Source organism: Scomber japonicus, chromosome 6 (genome assembly GCF_027409825.1).
Source record: "Scomber japonicus isolate fScoJap1 chromosome 6, fScoJap1.pri, whole genome shotgun sequence".
Lineage (NCBI taxonomy): Eukaryota > Metazoa > Chordata > Actinopteri > Scombriformes > Scombridae > Scomber > Scomber japonicus.
In genome coordinates this window covers 31,649,663-31,669,653 of record NC_070583.1, presented here as the reverse complement: position 1 = coordinate 31,669,653, position 19,991 = coordinate 31,649,663, and the positions used below count along the sequence as shown (strand labels likewise).

Sequence of the window (19,991 nt, the reverse complement as noted above, 5' to 3'; positions counted from 1 at the left end):
AACAAAAGGAGGTTTGAGCTCTAGGGATAGTGCTTGGGTTTAATCCCTGGTAGTGCTACCTGTGCCTTGGTCATATATGCCATTAATGTGCCTATAATAAGACTGACAGCAAAGCAGATTGTTGCTTTTTATTGTTTTATTTGCACAAATTCGACAGCTGGAGGTTTTTTTTCAGTCTGTGTTTGCTTCGAACAGCCAATACACCATCAGTACAGATGTTTACCTTAGCTAGCTGAGCACATGCATTGACTCTGTGGGCAAACTATATGCATGGATCTAGCATGTTTACAGTTTTAACCCTTGTGTCGTCTTTCCTTCCTTCCTCCCTCTTTCTTTAATTGTTCCTTTGTTTATCCCCTCCTTCCCTCTTTCTTTGCTCCCTCACTTCTTTCCTCACTTCCTTCCTTCCTCCTTTCCTCCTTTCCTTCCTTCCTCCCTCCTTCCTTCCTTCCGTCCTTCTTTCCTCCCTTCCTTCCGTCCTTCTTTCCTCCCTTCCTTTGTTCCTTCCTTCCTTCCTTCCTTCCTTCCTTCCTCTTTTCCTCCCTCCTTCCTTCCTTCCTTCCTTCCTTCTTTCCTTCCTCCCTTCCTCCCTTCCTCCCTTCGTCCCTTGGCCTGGAGTAATATACAACATAGCAAGAAAGCACACTATAAAGATGCTGATGTTTTCCTGCTTTTGAAGATTAAACAAAGCTCTTTGTAGCTTTTCTCTCCCATACTGTGTCTAAGTGTGTGGTTAATACATTTGGAGGACCTAAACCCACCTTGATTTTGGAGACCAAACAGCAGTCTTTGAAGAAGTAAATTTTAGGGTCAGGACTTTAAGAGAAGATTGAAGAATTATACCAGGCAGCCATCTGTTTCCATTTATCTCACTACAGAATGAAATTCACCTTCCAAAGACATGAAACTAGGTTTAGATGCGTAATCCATTACAGTGTATATCATGTCTGCTTTTATTGTGTTCAAGGTTATGTTATCATTGTCTATTATTGCGTTTGTAAGTATAGATTGGTTTTAAAAAGCCTACACAGCTTCAATTATTAAATTTTTACAACGAGTGCAATGTTCAACATTCTGCAGTAGTACTGACCAAAAGGCTGAGGTTAGACAATTAGGAATAAATGTTAGGGCAGGGTTTCTCAACCTTGAGTGTAACTGACATACAGACTGGGTTATCAGGATTTTCTAGGACTGACACGTTTATGGTATATTGTTGTTTGGGGGGGGGGGGGGGGGCACTTTTTCAGCTCTATATAATCACATTTTACTGTTCACCACGCTCAGAAATAAATTACAAAATATACCATATTGTAGAAACACATTACAACTCTGGTACTCAGGCAAGAACTGGCTATGGGACACATGACAACAAAAGTTTGTGTGTGTGTGTGTGTGTGTGTGTGTGTGTGCGTTGCATTGTGCGTTTGTGTTTTGTGAGTAAAGTTTCCAATGACAGCACATGTACGGTTGGAAGTGGTCTGTAATATTTATGTTCATGTGGTCATAAATAATTATCATATGTGAGTGTGTGTGTTCACATGTTTGTGTGTTTGTGTGTGTATTTGTTCATGGACCCTGCAGTTTCTGATGTAACTCAATGCAACAAAGCCTCACACATACACAGAATGTATTCTTTCACTCGTGGTTGTGTGTGTGTGTGTGTGTGTGTGTGTGTGTGTGTGTGTGTGTGTGTGAGACAAAGGGAGGGTTATTACATCAAAAGGAAATAGTAAGCAATAGAATCATAAGCAAGAAATGGGAGCGAAACAGGAAAGGTGTGTGGCTGGATTCCTCTCTATTTTTCATGATTCACACCTGAATGGTAAAAACATATACTACACTGTATGTCAGATATACAGTATAATTAAATCCCACTCATCCTTGCCTTCAAGAGCAAAATCACAACTTCAGAACTTCACATACCTATTCATAGAAATAGGAAAGCATGGACAGACTGAGATGTGTTGGATGTTTTTGTATTTGTCCCTCTTTAAAATATGAGCGATGCATCCCCAGCAAATAGACTCCTGGGCACACAGTCCCCATGTGGGCGTTAAAGCATTTAAGTCCATTCATACTGTCAGTCTGGTCAGCTGATCACTGGAACCAGCAACCTAGTTTGTTTGTGTGTTTCTCTGTTTCTCTCCTCCTATCTCTCCCCTTCAAGTCATTATCCCCCTCCACCCCCCCCCTTGTCATTATCTTCCCCCGCTGTCATTTGTCACTGTCACTTTCACGCTCTCTCTCTAACTCTCTCTCTCTCTGGTTTTCTTTGTTCTCTTAATTTTTGCCCTCTCCTCTCTCTAAAGACCCTTGATAGTATCTGTAGGTTGGGTATTTAACCCCTCCCCACATACACACTCACACTGAACAAAGTCACGCAGGTGGTCAGAGGTTTTACACGTGAATGGGCCTGCTCACTACTATTTTAAAATACATACATCAGCTAAGTAAATGACCTTACAAGGGGTGAAGAAGGGTCCCGAATGTTGAGACTTCCCTTCTATTCGTCCCTGGTGAGCAATTAGGCTCAACCATGGGCCAGTTTCTTCAGCGCTCATCATTCAAGGAAATTAAAACTGTTTAATTTCAGTTTAATTAAAAACTGTACTGAAGCTTCATTTCATAATTTATTTGTGTTCATCCAGTAAGCTCATTAGACTTCAGTTTACATGTTTCTCTACACATGAGGTCACTATTATATGTCACACGGTCAGTTTATCAGGATTTACATGAGACTAGACCTACAGTAGGTTTGTAAAAGCTTTCACATAAAATATGACAGATAAAAGTTTTGTCAATGGACCAAATATTTAAATATGTTTGGTGGAGGGGTTCATTGAGGGCATTCAAGGTCCGCAGCAGTCTGGAAAAAAATTGCTGTTCCTGATCGAGCATATATTCAGTGCAGTGATTGAACCATAAGCCTTTTTCACAGAAGACATTTTGACTTGTCATGGCATGAAAAGCTCAGGTGGAGACCAAAGCAGCTTAATGCAATTCAGCAATCATAAATTTAATTATTTACAGCTGTGGTTTTACCTACTGTGACATGTCAAAATGTCTTAAGGAAAGCAGACCTATTGTACGTCTAGGTGTTTGCAGGCAAAGCTCTGCTCAGTAAATGTGTTAATTGAGCATCATCCTGACAGAGACCATGGGGAATAGCCCCTTGATGAAAACACTGGAACACAATCCTGGATTACACTGAATTTAAATAGAAAGCTTAAACTAAATTTACTACACTTTCCTTTGCACATAGACATTGTCTAGTAACTTTTTCTTCCCAGTTGACAGTAAATGCAGCTGCTGCTGGGTAGACATTGGTTGAGATAAGGATAAATCTTTATTCCAAATATGTTTGAATCCCAACATATTTCAAATCTCCATCCTCACCTGTCCTCATTTTTTTTTGCTGCTGTTAGGTTGAAGTTCTAGATTAGCTATCTGTATTTTACAGCTATCTCTCTCTCTCTCTCTCTCTCTCTCTCTCTCTCTCTCTCTCTCTCTCTCTCTCTCTCTCTCTCTCTCTCTCTCTCTCTCTCTCTGTCTCCATCTCTCTCTCTCTCTCTCTCTCTCTATCTCTCTCTCTCTCTCCCTCTCCCCCTCTCCCCCTCTCTCTCTCTCTCTCTTTTCTCTCTCAGTCTCTCTCTCACTCTCTCACTCTCTCTCCTCCATACAAACACACACACATTTTCTGACACATACACACACACACACACATACACACACACGTGCACACACACACACATGCATGTATCCACACTTTTCCTCCTGAGCAGAGAAGATAAAGCAGGTGTTAGTAAAGAGTTCTCCTGGACCAAATGAAAGCCATTTATCAGGCACTCTGCCTTCCACACAACACACATACACAGAAACTCACACGACCGCACAAACACACATACTGAGTCTAGATAAAAGGACTATCTGGGACTGTAAGCCTGAAGCTAAGCATGCTTGATTAGGTGTGTAAGGAGCTGTTAGGAGATGGGGTTTGGTCTTTTTTCAGTTGTAATATTTCAGGACCTGACACAGTGTTGTCTGTGAGTAGAGAGTGTAACCACCACCAGACATGTTGATGACATTTTGATGTTGATGTTGATGATAAGTTTTTAAAATCAAACATGCACATTAAGTGAAAGTAGCAGAAATTTATATTTAGTCTATTTAACATTTTTTACTGAAGCTGGTGAGGTTTAATAAATACCACACACTGTTTTTGTCTATGTAGCAAACACACACCTACCATTAATTATCTCAATGAAGTTAGAATCAACATGCCCCTTTTTTTAAATTTATTTTGCCCCTTTTGTCCCTAACCCATAAACAAATGCAACATCCGATTACTAACTAACAAAATCAGTGCCTGTGTGCCAGTTCTATAGCACCTTGGCTTAATGGATTAATTAGTTTGTGTTTATCATCGATTGACTCACAGGTGATTTCCCAACTGCGTGTCCTGAGCCGCTCAGTAGCGACTGGGTCAAAGTTCGACAGAGAGCTCTGGTCAAATGGACTTTCACCCATCCTCAATTTGTGGAAGAAACTCAACCAGGTTAGTTCTTTTTTTCTGTTTGCCTTTCCCTCTGTTCATATTCCTTTCCTTAAACAACTTTATCTTTAGCAATAATCAAATCTTCCTTTTATGCTTTTTTTCATCAAATCATACTGAAACTGTCTTTTTAATTGTCATGTTTTCAGTTCTTTTTGATCAACTTGTCTCTACTTATCTGGTTCGGGCTCTAGCTCTTAAATTTATGGCTTAAAATTGTGCTTGGAATATATGTGTTAAAATGAAATTATGCATAACCAAAAAACAAGCTGTGACAATGCTGTGCTTACCTTTATTTATGTGCAAAATTATATTTTACATTGCCCATGCAGCACAACTAGTCTAAATGAAAAGCTTTGGCAGCTAATTGGAAATTAGTAGTCTAATTGAGCACTCTGTGTGATAGCCACTGGCTTGCCGAGTCAGACAGCACTGCTGTGTGTGGTTGCTTGGAGACCGGCACCTTTTCAAATCAAAAGGACATCTACCTCCACATTAAATAATTTAGCCACTATATTCCCGTTCTCTCTCTCTCTGCCTCCTTTTTATTCACTCTCATGCTCTAAATCACCAGTGCTGTTTCTCTCTCTCTCTCTCTCTCTCTCTCTCTCTCTCTCTCTCTCTCTCTCTCTCTCTCTCTCTCTCTCTCTCACTCCTTCCAGGCAGAGTTGTTTTGTACTTGCTGAGAGATAAATGAGTGACTGTGTTAATTGTTGCCGTTGTATCACCAGCTAGCCTCCCATAGATCACAATCTACCTTTAACTGCTTTCAATGATGGAGCTGGCCTTTTGTCGTTAGCGAGCCCTCACCATTTGACCATCAGTGGATCTCTCTGTGATGTTGAATGCACATGCTTGTACATGCACTGTGTGTGTATGTGTTATGTGAGTGGGTTAAGTTAAGTGTGGGTCTGTATGAGTGTGCATGCTTTTGTGTGAATATATATGGCTGTGTGTATTTCTTGTCTGATTGTGTAGTCTGTTCAGTCCCATTTTTGAATAAAAACAATAGCAGAGCCATAGACTAGAGTCCCATCCTACCAGCTTTCTCCCCTCATTGTTTCTCACAGCTCTCTCTCTCTCTCTCTCTCCATCCCACAGTCATACCATCCCTCTCTCTCTCCTTTTCTATCCTCTGCCTTTTTACTCAATAGAGGTAACAAAAAAGGATGCAGGTACAGACTGCAGCAGAATACTATGAAATATCAGCATCTGTGTTGGTTTTTCTTTGTGTTTCCAAACAAATACAAATACAAATGCTTGGTGTACTTACAGTAGAACCAATAGCAAATAAAATGTCCCCCTGGTTTGCTTTTATGTGGATATATTTTGTAATTGTGTACGAACCAAGAAATAAATCATTTGTTTTATGTATGTTGAGCTAACGAATACAACAGGGAACACCATGAAGATAAACTAATTAAATAAATAATTTAAAAGACTAGATTTTGCATGTTAATTCACAGCAGCTTTTACAATAATTCACTGTTCATCTTTCTTTAACTAATATTCTGTCTGGCCAATCTGAATAGACTTATTGGCTGATGTGATAAGAGCAACAGAAAGTAATGCTAGGACAATTGAACAAGAATATACAGCAAACCTTAAAGCAATATAGTTGATATGATCTGTATGTAGAAAGACTATTTTTTTCTGTCTTCCTGCAAACCCTTTACTTTCTCTCTTTCTGTCTCAGTGTCTGTCTTGGTAGATAATGTTTTTATAATATGACATTCTCTTGTTCTCTTTCTCTCTCTTTATCTATCCATCCATCTCTGTCAATATGCCTCTTTGTCTGTCTGTCTGTCTGTCTGTCATCTATCTATCAGGGTTCAACTCTGATCCATCAGAAGGTGGCTCCACCCACAGAAGGTCAAGGGTCACCAGTCCTGTCATTCATTGTGCTGGAGCAGTTCAATGCCATTCGCTTGGTTCAGGTATGTTAGATAACCAATGCTCATACCAATAAAAACACCTTTTACATCACATGTAGAATTTAATTTTATAGAAATAGACTTATACATTTTCTGAAGTAATGCATGTAACATCCCTTGAATTACATCGTATTGGATTGTTTTTAGTGCAAGTTTTTCAGCATGCATCTTGCAATATACATAAAGATGGATATGTTAAAGTGTGATCATTGTGTAAATTGTGTAATTAATCTTCTCATTTAATGGGAAAATACAGTATCTGTGATTCTGACTACTCTGTAAAACCACCAGTAGAGCTGAAATACAAATGTTCACAATTAAACATGACCTCAGCAGTACTGTGTTATGGACATGTTCTTCAATGTAAGGCACAAGAAAGCAATCAGATGAAAATCAGAATAATCACTAACTACAGCCCTGATTACTGAGCAGACCATCACAATCACTGGGCTTGTCAGTCATCATGAAGCAGTTGGTTTAATGGCACCATGTCAAGTAACGCTGTAGCTAACCATGCTCTTAACTGTAAACTGTAATTGTTGTTACAGGGTATCCACCAATCCCTGGCTGCTCTGAGCAAAGTCATCAGAGGGACCCAACTGCTGACTCCTGAAGTCCAAAAACTGGCCACTGCGCTGCTCAATCAAGAGGTAAGAAAGAAATATTTATCAGTGAAAACAATGAGTTATTACTCATAGACTGTATAAAAGAAATGGACGTAACATCCGTGAGGTTACACATTGGTTTGTGGACTGCTGCTCGGAAGCCAATAGTTTCGAATCCAGGCAGTGCCATCTTGAAAATTTCAGGTGCATGCTGGGAAAAATAAAAACGCGGATTCTACTTATATGGGCATGAGGCGGAGCGATGGGCGGAGCGGGGAGGTTGCTATGGTTGCGAGGGCTGGATCTCGAGGACATTGGTCAATTAACCTGTCAATCATGACATACTGTAGCCACGCCCTAATGCATACCCTGCTTTATCGTCACATATAAAATCAGGGAGGCCAAAATGTCCCAAATGAACATCATACTGCATTGAAGAAGGCTTTAAACTAGCGATTGAGACCATAAACACATTTTGAAAACGTTTACTGAGGTTAGAAATCAAGTGAGAAGTTGGTGAATTCCGGAAGTCCTTTTGACACCAAAACGGTTGCCCCCTGGTGGCCTTTTGATAGAATACAGTTTTAAGTTACTTCCGCGTTGGCCTCATTTCAGAGGACCAGAACTCCCCGCCTGGTTATTACCAATTTAAAAGACTCTGTTCTATACATTATTAGGATCTTTTGAAGTCTTCTTTTTCACTGTATCGTCAGAGGAGGCGAGTGTAACATTTTGCCATACAGTGAAGTTGAGGACACAGAGGTTGTTACACTATAAAGAGCCACTTGTAGACAGCAAGCAAACACAGCATGTATCTTAGCTTGTCCCCAGGCTGACATGAGGACAAAGGGGACATGTTTGGGGTAGAGGAGGAGAGATACACAATCAACCTTTCATCCCCCCCTCTATGTTCGTAATCTCCTGAGAGAAGCCTTGGGCATAGCTCCTTCTTCACTGCTTTCCTGCTCTCTCTTTTTACATTAATCAGCAAGTCTTTAGTCTCCTTCCCCACTAACTTTCTGTAATTCTCATCTGTCTAGTTTCCTTCCGTGTCTCTTTCACTATAATTAGTGCTAACACCATGGCCAGGAAATGTACTGGCACAAAGGGAGGGCTTTGTGATAAAATCGATATATTAATAATATCATTAACAATATTTTCCTGATCTCAGTATGCAAAATCACAAATGAAACAATCAAAATGATATTCACTGTGTGTATAACCAAACCTTGAGCAATATTTTTTATTTGTTTTTAACCCTCGTGTCGTCCTCCCGGGTCAAATTGACCCTGTCTGTTTTGACTGTTCCTTCCTTCCCTCCTTCCTTCCTTCCCTCCTTCCTTCCTTCCTGCCTGCCCCTGTCCTTCTTTCCTTCCTTTCCTTTCTTCCCTTCTTTCCTCCCTGCTACCTTCCTTCCTTCTTTCCTCTGTTCTTCCTTCCTTTCCTTCCTCCCTTCCTTCCTTCCCTCCTTCTTTCCTTCCTTCTTCCTCCCTTCCATCCATCCATCCATCCATCCTTCCTTCCTTCCTTCCTTCCTTCCTCCCTGCTACCTTCCTTTCTTCTTTCCTCTGTCCTTCCTTCCTTTCCTTCCTCCCTTCCTTTCTTCCCACCTTCCTTCCTCCTTTCCTTCTTTCTTCCTCCCTCCCTTCCATCCTTCCTTCCTCCTTTCCTTCCTTCTTCCTCCCTTCCATCCTTCCATCTTTCCTTCCTTCCTTGACTCGAGGACAACAGGAGGGTTAAAGTAATCACAGTTTTGCTCAAGATCATAATTTTGAACAGCAGGTTTTTTACTCACCCTGCTTAATCAGAGCTTTTGGTTAAACCTAATCTTTTTTTTTTATTTCTCACAGTTTAGCTCAAAGAGATTTTTTTTTTAAAAACTATGATTTTCACATTTCTTCTTCTTCTTTCTGTCCATCTGTGGCGTTGGTTTGAGTGCCATGATGCACGATGAAATGTCCTGATGCAGCAGCTTTTGGCAGAAAAATGAGGATTCCTCAATATGGCATTATGGCTGACCTTTGTAACTACTCAGCATGTAAAACAGATGAGCTCTCGTCCCTGTTTTACTCGTTTTGAACAGTTTTTCTCCCTTTGAATTCAGCTGATTAAACAGTTTCCATCGCCCAAAGTACTAAGCACTGCTTTTTTTTTTTGATGATCATTTTGAGGACGCATTTTAGATTTTCTCTCTGTTTGTGTTGTGCCTAATGAAGATGCAGCATTTAGATGAACTGTTTCATAAGCAAACTGTTATGTGTTTTATAGGGCAGTAGAACTTTGTAGAGTTTTGCATAGTTTTAATTATAGCGTTTATTGGCACAGGCCTGTTTGTAAGCCATCATTTTTAGTGTTTTCACAGACACAGTGTATTAAACTATAAACCCTTGAGTATTCTGTCTGTTTTGACTGTTCCTTCCCTCCTTCCTTCCTTCCTTCCTTCCTTCCTTCCTTCCTTCCTTCCTTCCTTCCTTCCTTCCTTCCTTCCTTCCTTCCCCTGCCCTTCTTTCCTTCCTTTCCTTTCTTCCCTTCCTTCCTCCCTGCTACCTTCCTTCCTTCCTTCCTTCTTTCCTCTGTTCTTCCTTCCTTTCCTTCCTCCCTGCTACCTTTGTTTCTTCTTTCCTTTCTTCCCTTCCTTCCTCCCTGCTACCTTTCTTCCTTCCTTCTTTCCTCTGTTCTTCCTTCCTTCCTTCCTTCCTTCCTTCTTTACTCTGTTCTTCCTTCCTTTGCTTCCTCCCTTCCTTCCCTCCTTCTTTCCTTCCTTCTTCCTCCCTTCCATCCATCCATCCATCCTTCCATCCATCCTTCTTTCCTTCCTTGGTTGAAAAGTTTTGGGAACCTTGGAAAAGGCAGCCACCATCTTTGTTTTCAACCCACAAAATCCTGTAATATGTACAGCAATATTCAGAGTCTCTAGCAGTCATTATGTCAGACTTAATTGGATAATTAAGGTAAAGTTTGTCTGATATAGCTGAAGTCAGTCATTTTTACTGCATACTACAGTATATATCAATCAGTGCCATGTATTTATTAGTCAGATGTACTAGCAGCTGTTTGACTTTTTCCTCCAGTAGACATTATGTATTTAACATCCTCAACTAATAAATCATGTTAGCTCCAATACATAGGTGCATATATAAGATAACAGGTGATTGTCACAACTGCTAAAATAACTGTTAAAGAGTTCATGAGTATTACCTAGCAAATAAAACTAGATACATTTAGCAGATGTTGGGGTTTAGTACAGTAATCCAACCTTGCCATAGGCGTCTAGCACTCTGTTTTAACCAACCTGATTAGCCAGCTCCCAACCACAGACAAGGAACAGAAAGTGCTGAACAGAGGAGGTGATATGATTTATTTATTTGGACAATGGACCATTTGGGTTTGTAATATTGTAAAAGTATGGCAGTCACCGCTCTGGAGGGATCAGCTCCATTGCTCCTCTCCTCAGCTGTGCAGTAAAAAATAATTAGATACTTGGAAGCTACCCAAGCATCAGAAGAGAGAGAGCGGTAAGCAGTGGTACAAAACAGAAATAAATATCACCACCGCCTTTAGTCTGTGGAGAAAATATTAATATTTTGACATGAAGACTGATGCAGAGAGAACTTTTTGATTAAAGGTTAAACAATCTTTGGTGTCAGTAAATGTTTCAAAGCTGTTTGTAGCGGTTTACTTTCAGGCAAACTGGAGGTCATAAGCAGGACTTGGTCAAGGCCTCCCTTTTCATTCAAAGCATGTGTTTGCCAGCAAGCAGCAGAAATTACATGAAAAATTATGCATGTTACCTTGAAGACTAGCTCATTTGCACATATTACCACATGTTTTCCAATGCAAACTCACACATGCATTCCTCATGAGACAACATGCACTATAAGAAGTTGAGCATAAATCAACCAACATTTTAATATTTTTTGTCTCAGGCTTATTAACCCTCGTGTCGTCCTCCCAGGTCAAATTGACCCTGTCTGTTTTGACTGTTCTTTTCCTCCTTCCTTCCTTCCTTCCTTCCTTCCTTCCTTCCTTCCTTCCTTCCTTCCTTCTTTCCTCTGTTCTTCCTTCCTTTCCTTCCTTCCTTCCTCCCTTCCTTCCTTCCATCCTTCCTCCCTCCCTCCCTCCCTCCCTTCCTTCCTTCCTTCCTCCCTGCTACCTTTCTTTCTTATTTCCTCTGTCCTTCTTTCCTTTCCTTCCTCCCTTCCTTTCTTCCCTCCTCCCTTCCTTTCTTCCCCCCTTCCTTCCTCCCTCCTATCCATCCTTCCTTCCTTCCTTCCTTCCTTCCTTCCTTCCTTCTATCCTTCCATCTTTCGTTCCTTCCTCCCTTCCTTCCTTGACTCGAGGACAACAGGAGGGTTAAAGATCAACGGGATCAAAAATATATTATGTAATAAATTTGCACCATATAAATTTCAGTAATATTCATTTTCCATGTTTATCTCCTTTAAAGATATCAGTATGACACAAACACACCAACAATGGGAGAGTAACTGAATAGCTGACTTGCCACTGAGAGATATATAAAGGTCTCTTTTAGTACAATTATGACTTCCAAGTATTACCAAACATCAAATTCCCAATCCTCAATCTCCCACTGTGCATATTAATGCATGTGTGCGTGTGTTGAAGGCTGTTCTTTGATCTCGGTTAAACAGTTTAGACTGCCTAACCTGTTCCAGAGTTAACAGTTGTCTCCTGAGGGAAGATTTCTTTTTGCCTCCCACACACAGAGACACTGCGTTTGTCAGTGCCTTCCAAAATCATCTCATTTGAATATTTCAGACGTACACATATGACTGTTTACTTTTCAGCCACTTTCATGGTAAAGGTATGGTTGATGGTTAGTTCATTCTTCTTGTTAGGGAAATATTATAGTGATGGTTTAACCCTGCTGTTGTCCTCAGGTCAAGGGACGAAGGGAGGAAGGAAAGAAGGAAGGAAGGAGGGAGGGAGGAAAAGAAGAAGGAAGGGAGGAAAGAAGGACAGAAGGAAGGAATGAGGAAGGAAGGGAGGAGGGAGGAAAAGAGGAAGGAAGGAAGGAAGGAAGGAGGAGAAGAGGAAGGAAGTAAGGAGAGAAGGAAGGAAGTGAGGAAAGAAATGAGGGAGCAAAGAAAGAGGGAAGGAGGGGATGAACAAAGGAAAAATTAAAGAAAGAGGGAGGTAGGAAGGAAAGAAGGAACAGTCAAAAGAGATGGGGTCAATTTGACCCGAGAGGACGACACAAGGGTAAAGGAACCCTGATTGTTGGTAGGAGACGTGTCATTCATTCTCTGACATACTCTATGACCATCCATTCATCCACCACTTGATAGCCTTACCTCTTACTGCACTATATCAGACTATCCCTGCATTAGATTCAATTTTTAAAAAATGGACGTGCCACAATTTAGTGACTTTTAAGACCGCTTTAACACTGTTATTTTAAAAACTGCCTGGGGCCAAATCTAGCGACTCTTTTGGCAGACATAAGCTACTTTCCCTTGAAGAATGCCTCCAATACAGCTCAGTGAATCTGCAGCCCTCCTGTACGCTGCTGTGCTTCTCTGGGTTGACAGCCACAATGAGAGAGAGAGAGAGAGAGAGAGAGAGAGAGAGAGAAGGAGAGGGAGAGAGGGAGAAAGAAGGAGAGGGAGAGAGAGAGAAAGAAGGAGAGGGAGAGAGAGAGAGAGAGACCTTCATTCCCCAACACTGCAGCCTGGCTGAAGCACATAGTTAACTGATTGCAGAGTATCCACACAGCATATGTGAAAAGGGCATTTTTCACTTTATCTTCTCGCTGCCAGGTGTTAGCTTTCTTTTTCTTTTTTTTACATTGTTATATTTTTGTTTGTTTTTATAAATCACGGGTCTGACTAACTGTCTTTCCTGCTCTATGCCTTTTCCCCTCTTTCTCAGTGTCCTCTGACTTGGCAGAATAAATGGGAGGGACCAGAAGAGCCAATGCAGTACCTCCGAGCTGTGGTAACAAGGGCTCTCGCCATACAGGTAACGCATGCACACATATAGAGACATACAGCACTCACCTTCTGCACCAGTCTTCTTCTTGCTCTTCCTCTTTTTTGCTTTTTTCCCCAGGTGCACAGAGACCACAACAAATACATATATGTTATTACAATGAGACACATACACATCACGCATGCATCTTTAGCCATGACAGTACATTTATATTTTTGGGAATTTTCAAAGAGCTCACCCTTGGGTTAAAAAACAAAAAACATACTTATTTCATTAAATAAAATAGATGATTTAAAATGTGTCTAATCTGAAGCTTCTTCCACCTGTGAGAAGCATAATAGGTGCAGTTTTTCCTCAGGCCTTTATAAACATATAATTGATATCCATGGTAACGCAATCTTATGAGCAGATTAGATATCCCAAATCTCTAAGTCTTAAAAGTGATGATAATAGTTTGTTTAGGATGGCATTATAAATAAAGACAGTTTTATGTATTAACTGATGTCCACCCCACTTTCTCATTCAGGATACAATAGCGGGTTCTTAAACTGTCAAGTGTAATAAATTTAAGAGAACCGTGATACTGTGATTTGAGGGTAGAGACAGCAGCACATAAATTACATCTGCATAGTCCAGTACTCATAAAATTGGTCATCATTTAGTTATAATTATTCCTTCAGGGACTAAAATCCACACTAGGACCTTTAGACTTTAACAAAAAAAGACTTGAAATGTGGTAACCCTCCTGTATAACTGGTAGTGAAGGCATTTGCTGATGACCTCTCTGGTTATTGGAAAGCCCAGATTCCCCTGAGAATCCTCGGTGGTACTTCTCCCACGGGAATGAGGCTTAAGAAGACTTAGGGCGAGTTTTCTAATCAGCGTTACTATAATGATTGAGGGATCCATTTAAATCCATCATGCATTTATATCCTAGCGGGAGACTTGTTCCTCCGTAGTGAAGAATATTACAGGATTTCTGTAGTATTGCACGATTTAAAATGGACCTTGCACCTCGGATATCTTAAAACATAAATTGGAACCCACAGTGGACGTGAACCGTTTTTTTCCGGTGTATCCACACATGAGAGGAGTCCTTTAGCTGAGGCTGGGTCCAAGGACCGGGCTAAGTACTTTGAAGTTATAGTTCAGATTCAAATTAATTATGAGTAATGTAGTCAACGTGATGACTAAAATAGAAAGAATCATTCTAATGTTGTTTTCAAAAGTGCTTCATGAATAAAATTGGATTAAGATGTAAAATCATGAGGTTCGGGGATGTGTCAGGTTCTGGCTGAAACTCCTATCTGTCTCCTCTTGACTGTGTCTGACTGTATACCTATCTCAATGTGCTCTGGCAAACTAGAACACACACACACACACACACACACACACACACACACGCATAGACACACACATTCAGAAATTATTTATTTCTCCGTGAATTTGATGCATTTCATTATTCGTGTGGGCGAGCCTCACTGCCTGTGTCTGTCTGTGAGCCGACGCTGCCTGCCTACCCATCTGTTTGTGTGTATGCCTCCCTGTCTGCCTGCCATAGCTCCTTTTTTTTTCTTCTTCCTGTCTACGTGCCTCCCCGTCTACCTGCACTGCATCTGTCTTTATGTGTGTCTATCTGGAGGCAGTACTGTCCTTAACTGTCCTTAACTGTCTATTTCTGCCCATCAGTACTGAGTGATATCTCTGTTAGCGGTGTGTCTGTGTCCTGTTAGCTAATCAGTCTAATAAAGGCGGAGCAGGCCAGAGCTGCTGCTGAGTGGAGCCGCTGAAGGATAAACAGCACAGCAGTGCACCAAGACACACAGGACAACCTTGAAAGCACACTATTGCACTAGGGATGCCCCCGACTAAAGGTTTTACCTAGCCGACTAGTATTCCTCAGTTCAAGCCATTAGTCGACTAGTCGTCACATGCGTACGGTATGAATTTATTATTTAAATATATACTTTTTGTAGCATCGGAAAATGGTTTGAGTTCCACAGCTGAGGAAGAATAAGTTATAAGTGACATTGTTGTGCTACATTACAGAGAAATACAATACTATAATAATGAGCATTTAAAGTATACATTTTACAAGAGCAGGCATGAAGTACAGTCCAAGCATTTACAAGGTAAAAAGGAGTTTGAAAGTAGTTTTTTTCTTATTTTCCTGTTACTATGACAACCAATGAGAACTTGGTCTAGGACTAAAGACTCTTCTCATCGACTACCAGTTTGGTCGACTATTATGGGCTAGCCTAATCAACTTTTTTATTTATTTATACAGTTTGTAACATTACAATAATTACATCCATGTTAATAATAATAGTCAACATTAATATCACAAACGTATACACTACACATACCTTACCTACAGAATACACCCCTCTCTCCTCCCTCCCGTATCCCCCCCTCCTTATGGAGCACACAGTGGATAGTAAGAAGTTTATAGTATAAAAATAAAAAGGCCAAAGTGATGATCAGGAATACAAACTGGACATACAGAGTTACCATAGATGAGTCTCAAAAGTCATGACAGTATTTTAACATCCTCTGCAGCTTTTTCCCACATCTCTAACGTTCTTAGCTTAGCATTATTAATCCGAGCTGATGACCACTCCAGGTAGATCACCTCGAGGAGAGCTTGTAGCCAATGTGTTATTGATAACTGGTGCGTGGTGCAGTTTAAAAGTTGTTTTTTTTTCTTATTTTCCTGTTACTATGACAACCAATGAAAACTTGATTGACTAAAGACTTTTCTCATCGACTACCAGTTTAGTCGACTATTATGGACCGGCTCTAATATGCACACAGATGCTATTCATACTGGCACACACACTGACTCGCTGTGTTATTAATACCCCCAAATTCTCTCTTGGTGAACATCTCGACTTGTGTGGATCTGCCTGTGTTAATGTGGGTATGAACTTGAGTTTGTGCATATTTTTCTTGGCATAATGCTCATCCCAATTTATCTTTAAAGCCAGGGCAGACTGATGCTGCTGTGAAAATGAATCCATTTATAATAGAGATTGGATCAGATGTTTGCTCTTTCTGCCTCTATTTGTCAGCAATTTTCTTTAGCTGACCCCCAAATCCTCTAGTTTCTATGGTAATTTAGAAAAAAAACTGCCTACCTGTTATAAAGAATAATACAAAAGACACCCAGCCAGAATAGATGAAGACTTCTTAGGTCAACTCTCAAGGCTTAAATCTGGCCTCTGCAACCATTCAGGATTATATCACGATGACCCTGCCTGGGAGTGTAAAAAGGACAGGGAAATCAGTTGTTGTGCCACTCAGCAACATTTCCAAAAAAGAGAGGGAGATTGTATTGTCAGATATCATATCGGGTTAAGTCCTGGGCTGCACCTTTTACAAAAAATATTACATAGCTGAATAACTGGATGAGCACCTTGGATGGATAAGGCTTCGAGGGATCTGTCTCTAGACTTACAGATCCATACTTGTTTACTTGTAGCTGAATACAGCATTTGCTTTATTTGCATACTTTCCTTTCTCTGCATTCATATACTGTTTCCATAGGTAAGTAACAGGACCATAGAGTCTCATGGAGTTTATGTTTTAGTCTCTCTCTCTCTCTCTCTCTCTCTCTCTCTCTCTCTCTCTCCCTCTCCCTCTCTCTCTCTCTCTCTCTCTCTCTCTCTCTCTCTCTCTCTCTCTCTCTCTCTCTCTCTCTCTCTCTCTCTGTTGTTCTCCATATCTTTCTTTTGTATTTTGCTTTTTAAATGATCACAGAGATTATTGATGTCTTGAATGAAACATTGTGTATTTTCTGTAACCAAACTTTCTCCATGACTTGACTGTGAATATTCAATTCAACGCACGTATGTTAGTAGTAGGAGTTCAGAGTTTGTTTGAATTTGTGTGATTTGAGTCTTTTTCCATTATCTTTCATTGATCCACTAAATGAATTGCCTGACTCCCGTGTGAAACCGATTTTATGCCTGAATTATATGTTTTCTTGGGGTGTTTATTTCTTATTTGCTTGTTTTTTGGTTCATTAATGTGTGTGTGTCTCTCTCTCTCTGTGTGTTTGTCTCTGTTTATCCAGAGTTGGGTGGAGCGTGCAGGCAGACAAGCTCTCCTGTCAGACACTCTCGATCTATCTGAGCTCTTTCACCCTGATACCTTCCTCAATGCTCTGAGACAGGAGACTGCCAGGTAAACATGTGTAGATGTGTTGTGCATGTGCAAAGAAGCAAGAAAATGAATGCTCAGACTGATAACATGTTGTATTTTTAGGTCCATGGGTTGTTCTATGGATAGTTTGGGGTTTGTGTCATCATGGAGGAGTCCCATTGTAGAAGCCAAGCTACAAGTCAAGGTAGAATCAAAGCAGACACACATTAACCTCTGCATCATGCATGCTCACAGCAGGTGCACATACACTGCTCCCATCCAGCCACACAATACTGGAGGCTTTGCTACAAACAAGGCAAACTCTGACTGAGTGATAATTGCAATACATGTGCAGATAAGAAGGCAGGAGCTGAAAGAGTAAAAAAAAAAACACAGCTACAAAGAAGGGAAAGAGTTTGCTGTGTATCCACTAGAGACATGTCTGCTCTTTACGTGATTTCTGATGCACTTGGTGTACAGAAATCCTTACATTTAAAGAACTTGGAGCACACACGCTATAACAATATCACTCTCAGTCTTTAGTTCTCTCTGTTCATGCTCTGATAATACATCTATTGTCTGTTGTTTCATTGCTTTTAGGCATTTGTTTCTTTTCTGTCTTGCCAATAAAAATTGGCATGACTTTAAATGCACTTAGCTAAAACATACAAAAAAAAAAGAGGGGAAGGGTGTGGGTGCTTAAAAAGAGGCTGCAGCTGCAGGGAGGGAAGGGAAATACTCAGACATCTGACAGAGGAAGAAAGCGGGAGGATAATTGTTGTGAAGCAATGAGCTCTCTTACATACACACACGCGCTCGCATGCACACACACAATGTAGCTTTTCTGAATTTGTCTCTCTCTCACTCTTTCTTTCTCTTGCCCAGATTATGGTGATTTAGTAGTTGTCTGTGTATGTCTGACTTGACGCCAGAGTTCCCTTTATTGTCGGGCCTAACTGTGGAAAATCCCTGAGTCACTGGACTGAATTCACTCATAGAAACACCCTGCGTCTCTCACATGTGCTATATATGCATAACATGCTAGTTAATGCAAATATGTGTCTTCCTCCTACGTTCAGGACAGTTTCTCCCTTCTTTTGCATGGACTGTCTTCATCATTTTCCCCCACTGCATATCTCATCACACTGGTTGACATCTCTATCTCGTTTTGTCTCTTGAATCCGCAGCTTTTATTAATCTCTTCCTGGAAGCTTTCTTTGTCTCTCTTCCTCATAATCTTATTTATTTATTCTCTTTCTGCCTTTTCCTCTGTTCCTTCGCCCCAATCATTCATTTTTTTTGCAGGTCGGAGGTCTCCAGTTGGAGGGTTGTAGTTTTGATGGTGTTCATCTTTGTGAGAACCAGCATGACTCCCCGAGTGTGTCGGCCGTCCCACCTTGCTACATGGCCTGGGTTCAACAGGTATGTGTGTCATTTAAACATAGTAAAGGAACATATTGCTGCCTTCACCAAGGAAGTGTGTCTCTCAGTCTGCAGGATATCTCAGACTAAATGGATCAGTGTGAAACATGGAGAGCTACACCTTGACCCAAAGAGATGCAAGTTTCAATGAAATGTTCAATAATTATACTTCACATTTAAAGGATAAGGCTGTCAATTTTTCTATATTTTTATAATTGTCAACAAACCTCATGTGCAGAGCCAAGCCAACAATGAATTGATCAGACGTACAAATATTGTGTGTGTATCCAAAGTCTGATTTATAGCCTTTCTGTAAACCTCTGTTGTAATTTAAAAACAAACAAATAAACCACACCACTGCATTGGGTGACATGTTCCTCCCCACTGAAGGCAATATCTACCATAGTTTGTTTAGAAATAGCTCTAAAGACTAAGAGACTAAAAGACTAACAGCAATGATATTTTCAGTCTTATGAGAGAAGTTCCTTTCACTGCTCATGCAGATCAATGTGGAAAATTATGCTGTTTTGTTGTGCTGCACATCACAACCTCTTGACTTGACTCTTGATTACATTATACATTTCTCCAAGGACTTCATTACAAAGTCAAGAGGTTGTAATACAACAAGCTAGGCAATAATAGTCACTCCGTAGTTGCCATATAGGTGTATTTTCGACCCATATTTTGTCATTCTTATACATTTAAACAATATAATCAGTATGTTTGCTTATTTGTTTGTGTTTCACATTTCATCCTAGAGCTCCGCTGCTGACTCTGCAGCTTCAGAGGAGAGTATCTGGCTGCCTCTGTATACCAGCTCAGAGAGAGTGAAGGTGGTGACGCACATCTGTCTGCCCTGCGGAGCGAACCCCAGCCAGTGGATACAGACTGGAGCTGCTCTCTTTCTCAAACAGCAATGAGAGGTGCATCATTTTGGGGTAGAACGAGCTACACAGAAACCTTGACAACAGTGACTTCTTTAACCATTAGAAGCAAAGATGTTTTCAGCCAGGTGAGGTAAATATTGTCATAAAAGGCTGACCTGACTGGAGCAACACATATACTGTACAAGACAAATTATTAACACTGCAAAATGTCACACTCTGACACTGATACTATCGTTTTCTAATTAAGCACCTTAGCTTGGAGACCAAAAACTTTAGCATGCAGTTATTTAATGTCACTATCATTTGCATAATATGGTATAAAGGGAATAATTGACTTTGCAGTGATCTAGTGCTAATACCTAAAGGAGAAGTTCTTCCTTTTCCTTTTGTGGGACCAGACAAACCATGGAGGGCAAGCTTCCACTCTGGAGTAGCAGTGAGTTCTCTTGATGTTAGCTTTATAAAACACTACCTTAGACATCATAAAATATTGTAA

At 40.5% G+C, this 19,991-nt stretch overlaps 1 protein-coding gene across 1 annotated transcript in view; it reads left to right on the top strand.

Annotated features, from left to right (window-relative positions):
• LOC128360904 (cytoplasmic dynein 2 heavy chain 1) overlaps window positions 1-19,771 on the top strand; it is a 155,150-nt gene extending 135,379 nt beyond the window's left edge. Inside the window, exons 88-95 of the mRNA XM_053321458.1 lie at window positions 4,439-4,555; window positions 6,382-6,489; window positions 7,035-7,136; window positions 12,984-13,073; window positions 17,119-17,228; window positions 17,310-17,391; window positions 18,492-18,630; window positions 19,395-19,771. Of these exons, the coding sequence (XP_053177433.1) occupies window positions 4,439-4,555; window positions 6,382-6,489; window positions 7,035-7,136; window positions 12,984-13,073; window positions 17,119-17,228; window positions 17,310-17,391; window positions 18,492-18,630; window positions 19,395-19,528 (882 nt within the window). The 3' untranslated portion in view covers window positions 19,529-19,771. The remainder of the gene's footprint in view (window positions 1-4,438; window positions 4,556-6,381; window positions 6,490-7,034; window positions 7,137-12,983; window positions 13,074-17,118; window positions 17,229-17,309; window positions 17,392-18,491; window positions 18,631-19,394) is intronic.
• Window positions 19,772-19,991: the final 220 nt, after the last annotated feature.